Below are 6,000 nucleotides of genomic sequence, written 5' to 3'. Positions count from 1 at the left end.
AAACTCTAAGGAAGCCAAGACAGTACCGTGAAGGGAAGAGAGATTTCCAAGTGGAATGAACGTCAGAGCTGAATAATCATGAGGCCCTGAAACTCTTCGAGTCTTGATTTTCTTTTATGTTAAAGGAAGTAATACCTACTCAGAAATTGGTTTTGAAAATTAGGTAAGACAATGTGTGTAGAACATGAACAGTACCTGACACTTGGAAGGATCTCTCAATCCACATTCCTTTCTTCTATTTTCTTCTCTTTTTCTGCTTCAGTTTTGCTCAGAATGGTCTTAATTCTAACAGAAGGGGATAGGAAATCAAAGCTAGTTAAGATAAAGTTCATGAGGAAGGGAAGAAAGATAACCACCATCCTTTTTAAGTGAGAGATAATGACTCAAAAACTCAATCTGTACTATGTCAAAAGTTGTCGAATCTTTCATGCTTGAGAACTCGAGTCTGATTTTAGGAACTTCCTGAAATTAGAAAAGAGATGTGTGGAATTCTGCTTTGACATTTTCCACAGAGGTACTTTCGAATGTTTCCCAATAGCTGAAGACTGTAAACTACCCTTTCCCCAGCATATTACTTGTCTCCCAGGAATTTACAAGACTGAAGCCATATGGTGCATGTTCTTAAATTCCCCCCACTGCCACTCCACAATCTCATGTTGACTAGCCTCTTTTTTTTCTCCTTTTCTGTGTCAATCCTACAAAGTCGTTGACTAAGTAGCTAGACTTGAAGGTCTCAATCCAGTTTCTTAAAATATTCAAATAAAGGGCAGGAGAATTAGGAGACAGATGTTGAAAGGCAGGGGACAAAAATTATTATTCAAGTATTGGTGACTTCCAAACAGGTTCTTCACAATCAAAACAGAAGGCCTGAAGGGAAGTAGGGCCAGAATTCCAACCCTAATCAACAGATTATAAGGAGAATAGAGAAAAGAGGCTGATAGGTCTGACTGCCTGGTAGATGAGAGTCACCTGGCCCGGTGGGAGAGGGTTTGGAGAATGACCCATCATCTGGATTTTCATGGCCCTTACATTAATTAAGAGATTTGGAGGTACCACCGTCTTCTTCTCCCTCTGCTTTTACTTTTGTTTTTCCTTGTATTTCTATCTTACCATGTAGCTCACAATATTTTCTGAAGCAAGATGATAAAGCCAGTTGCTGCCTATGCTGAACACACTTCCACATCTGGATACCCCAGTTCTAAGGGCTACTCCATGCCTCTTTTTAGATCTGTTGACCCTGGTTTAATTAGGGAGGTCAGGGTGCAGAAGATGCTAACATCCTGATGTTGAAGGGACAATTTGAGGCTGGTTTCTAAAGGGCACTGTGGGGCAGCTAGAATTGTACAATTGCCTTATTTGTATGCCTAATGAACACTTATATTGGAATTAAGCCAGAGTTGCCAGATTTAGCAAGGGAAAATATAGGATCTCCAGTTAAATTTGAATTTCCTATAAACAACAAATAACATCAAATGCAATATTCGGGACATACTTACATTTGCTAAGGTGACTGCTTGAGTTCCCGGTATAGTGTTCACATTCTAACCAGCAGAAAAGGAAAAGAAGGCCAAGGGCCCTTTTCTGAAATAACACTTTATACTTGGCCTACTGGTGCGATCAGTCACATGGCCACACTTCCTACACCAAAGACTGGGAAAGCAGTCTTTGTAAAGGCCAATCACATGCTCAGTTAAAATCGAGGACTATAGCTGAAGAAGGGATATGTAGATTCAAAGGGTCAACTAGTGACCTCTGTTACAGAAGTGATGGGATAAAGGCGTGTTTTGGAGGTAAAATAAATTGAACTGGATTGAATCTAATGATGCTGATATTTGGTTGCAAACGCAAAAAAGGAATAAAAGATGCCTTTAGATTTTATTTCAACCAGGTCAATTTTACAGAATGGAGGGCGCGGCTAAGGGATGAGGAACTCAAGCGACTCACTTCCAAATAAAACAAAAATCCCCCTCTTCCAGGTCCTCGGAGACTCGTTCTGGGCAGATTCTACCCTTCCCCCCCTTAAGCAGTCCTTCCTGCCCGAGGAGCCGGGGCGCGGTTTTCCAGAAGCGACCGGGCCTGCGACCGAGGCGCGGGCGGCGCGTGGGAGGGGGCTGGGCCGGGGGAGGGGAGTCCAGGATTTAGCGGCTCAGCCGGGGGCTCGCCGCGTCTTTCCGGGCACCGCCACGGACAGGCCCGCCTATCCGGCCCGGAGCGACAGAGCTCAGCCGAGAGCAGCCGCCGCAGGGGGCACAGTCGCTGCCCCCGCCTCGGAGAGAGACGCCGGGCTGCCCGCCGCCGCGCGCGCGCGAACCGCTCAATGGAAGACGTGTCCGCGGGCATGGGCCTCTTCTCGCAGGAGCCGTCGCTGCTGCAGCCACCCGCCATCTGGGGCCTGGTCCTCGCTGCGGCCCTGCTGCTCCTCGTCCTCTGCCTGAGCCTCCGGCGCACCAGGTAAGCGCTCCCGCGGCCTCGCGGTGCGTTCCCGCGGCCGAGCCACGCATGCGCCCTTAGTCCCGCAGAGCGCGCGCGACCCTGACGGCTCAGGAGTCCCCTCCAGGATTTCACGTGCACATAACTCAAAGCTCTCTGCGGGTCACCGGGGTTATTTCGGATCGTGTGTTAAGGACAAAGGCTTCTTCTGCCTCTTTCCCCTACAAACACGTACATATGAAAGCACTGAGACTTCATTTGATTTGCTACGCCAGTATAGATCGCAATAAAGCCTAGGTTTGCATTACTCATCAGGCACCACTCATGGCTTCCAAAGAGACACATTTTGGTGCCTTGTTCCAGTGAGTTCATGTTTTATGGCCTATAATCAATAATGCATTTCGGAATGGGAATTTTCTTACATTTTATCCAGTTAAAAGTGAAATGTTTCAGAAAAGTGCCAAGATAGGGTATGAACAATAACTCTGGTTGCCTCTCTGTGCCTCAGTTTTCTTCACTGTACGTCATCTGGAAAAACGACAGAATTGTACCTCATGGAATTTTGTGAGTACTCAGTGAGCTTATAGTGTGCATTTTGTGCATTTGCTGTATTATTTTTATGAGAACAAAACAAAACAATAAGAACAACAAAACCCAGAAATGTGTCACGTATTTATCTGGTTTGAAATGTGAACATAGAACAGAGAAGTCCAAAATAAAAGCGTTCACTTTGAAATCACTGATTTCCCTTTCTTGCCAGCTCATTTTTTCTTAGTACCAGGCTCTTCATAACTTTTGAAAAACAAGCAGGTAAGTTTTATTGGGTGCCTTTTGCTTCTTGTAGTTAGATCTCACACGTGTGCTCACATACACACAATGTATTTATATACATGTATGTGGTGTAGGTTGTTTCTCAATAGTTTTAGAAAAATGGCACCATTGTACTGCATTCAAATACCTGTGGACATTTCCAGAGAATACTCTAGAAGGAAGCTGTTTACTTTTTTATCCCACCTGAGTTTTCAGTACTCTTCCTGGAATGCACCATACCCTTTCCCAGCTTGCCTTTTTTGATGGCTGCGCTTCTTGCTTTAGAGCCCAAGTTGAGGATTTAGGGGACTTTTCCTTCAGTATTATTTGATTCTATGTATATTCTACCTTCTTGTATATCCACAGTGTCAGCCAAAGCCACGTTTAAAATAAAACTTTGAGAACTTATTTTTAAGTATGTTTGATTTTTGTTTTCTTTGGAAGAGCCAGCATTCTGCATCAGTGGTAGTAGAATTCTAACTTAGAAGATATATGACTTGGTTGGTGCTAGGAAACCCAGCATTTCCAGCAAGTCATTAATAATATATGTTGTGTCCAATTATTAGATACATATGTTTTTAAAAATCATTATTTGGTAATAATGAACTTAAATATAGATACCTACTTTCCAAATTTTTCTAGAAGACAACATATGAAAACCGAGTTTGTGTAGCAAGGCAGACTTCAAAACAAATCTCTGTTATCCTGTCTCTACTTCCCTGTCCCCTGCAAAAGTGACAAAATTAGTCCAATGAAAACATAAAATAAATAGAAAATAATTAAATTCTTGTAAATTAATGAAATAAAAACTGGCACCAAACACTATGTTTGTTAAAGAGGACACTTAAAACAGAATTAAAAGGTCTATTATGAATAGGGGAAAGAGTTTACAGGAAATGTGATGGGAGGGACAATAACACATATTCTTAAATCTTACAGAAGTCTGAAATGGGCTTTAATGGCCTCAATCAATTTATCAGTAGAGCTGCATTCTTTTTGGTGGATCTAGGAGGGGAATCCATTTCCTTGACTCTTCCATTTTCTAGAGGCCACCAGAGTATAAGTCTCTTGTTCATACTCTAACACTCCTGCCACTTACTTGTAAGGACCCTTATGATTATATTAAACCTACCCAGATAATCCAGAATAATCTTCCCATCTCAAGTACCTCAATTCAGTTGCATCTGCCATTTTGCAAAAAAGTCCCCTTTTGTCGTGTAAGGTAACATATTCACAGATTTGGGGATTAAGACATGGTCATCTTTGCAGGACATTATTTTTCTTACCACAGTATCCCCTTTGAGCTCCAAAATATGTATGTCCACCTTACATGGAATATATATCCACCCCATCCAAACAAAAAAGTCTCAACCTATTGCAATATAAATTCAGTGCCCCAAAATCTCATCTAAATCTCACTAGTGCAAAGTCCCCAACTTTGTCATTTAAATCATTAAGTCAGGTGTGGGAATCTGGGTATGACCCATCCTAGGACAAAAATTCCTAAAAATCTTATGGGTCTCCCATGTGTGTCATAGGCGTTCACTCCCTAAAACAAGAGGATCCTCCACAGATACTTCCTAGATAGTCCCATTTATATTCCTGGCTGCTCTTGAGACCACTGAGGAGAGACATGAGAAACATAACCTTTCAAATAATTGACTGACATTCTGTACATATGAATGAGTATGTATGAATAAATTTTCAAAGGTTCAAAATAGTCAGTGTAAGACCAATGAATCACTAAAGTAGTAATTAGTAAAAATTTATTGTGCACACACCAAAAATACAGCTGACACACTGGAAGCACTCAAATTAGAACATGGAATGAGGCTTAGGGGTATATAAAACCACTTATATAGTGACAAAGTTGTGGCTATTCTTCCCAGTAGTTGGTTACAATAGTACAGTTTTCCGTGGTTGCCTCATATCAACCTTGGGAAACAGTTTTGCTTGCCATTTCCAAAGGCACAGGCAAGAAATGATCCAAAGAATCCCTATTCTCTAGTCTCATACATGCTCATTTCATTTGAGCCCTCATCAATGGTACCTTTAATGTTAATATTTCTACTTACAGTCTATTTATGGTAATGTAAGAGTTCTTTAAGATGATGAATATTTTCTCTACCATACTCCTCACTTCCTTCTGAGTCCTCACTGAGAGAGTTGTTAACATCCACATTTTTACTCACCATCTGTCAAGGCAAACTGAGATTTTTCTGTCATTTCAAAATCTCCCAGCCTCTGCCCATTGCCCAATTCCAAAGCCACTTCTACATTTTAGGGCATTTGTTACAAGAGCATGCCACTTCCAGTACCCAAATCTGTTATTAGTTTCCTGATACTGCTGTAACAAATTACCACAAATTTAGTGTCATAAAAAAAACACAGACTTATTCCCTTGAAGTTCTGAAGGTCTGAGTCTTACTGTGCTAGTTACCAAGGTGTTGGGAGACATGAGACCTGCAGGCTCTAGTGGAGAAAACTAACTTGCACCAGATGAGAAAAGCCTTCAAAGACTGAGCCCAGAAGAGAATGCCTCACCAAATCACGTTTTCCAGAGTACTTCAGAGAGAACCCCCTTCCTCGGCAGGAGATTCAGAGAGTCCACAAACTCTGTAACTACTGACCAGCCTGACTAACCTATGTGGGTTATTTTCCTTAACAGCAACTTCACAGGTAAATGTGAGAAGCAAAGTGAATAAGGAATATGATCACATTTTGTAAAGTGTGAAGTCACTTAGACACTTGGCTTGCACC

The 6,000-nt window shown here is 41.9% G+C and overlaps 1 protein-coding gene across 1 annotated transcript in view; it reads left to right on the top strand.

Annotated features, from left to right (window-relative positions):
- The first annotated feature begins 1,883 nt into the window (after nt 1-1,883).
- CYP7B1 (cytochrome P450 family 7 subfamily B member 1) overlaps nt 1,884-6,000 on the top strand; it is a 166,826-nt gene continuing 162,709 nt past the window's right edge. The window contains exon 1 of the mRNA XM_017675620.3: nt 1,884-2,451. Within this exon, the coding sequence (XP_017531109.3) occupies nt 2,318-2,451 (134 nt within the window). The 5' untranslated portion in view covers nt 1,884-2,317. The remainder of the gene's footprint in view (nt 2,452-6,000) is intronic.

Source organism: Manis javanica, chromosome 2 (assembly GCF_040802235.1).
Source record: "Manis javanica isolate MJ-LG chromosome 2, MJ_LKY, whole genome shotgun sequence".
Classification (NCBI taxonomy): Eukaryota; Metazoa; Chordata; class Mammalia; order Pholidota; family Manidae; genus Manis; species Manis javanica.
The sequence above is the reverse complement of the archived record's forward strand: the minus strand, read 5'-3'. Positions and strand labels throughout refer to the sequence as shown.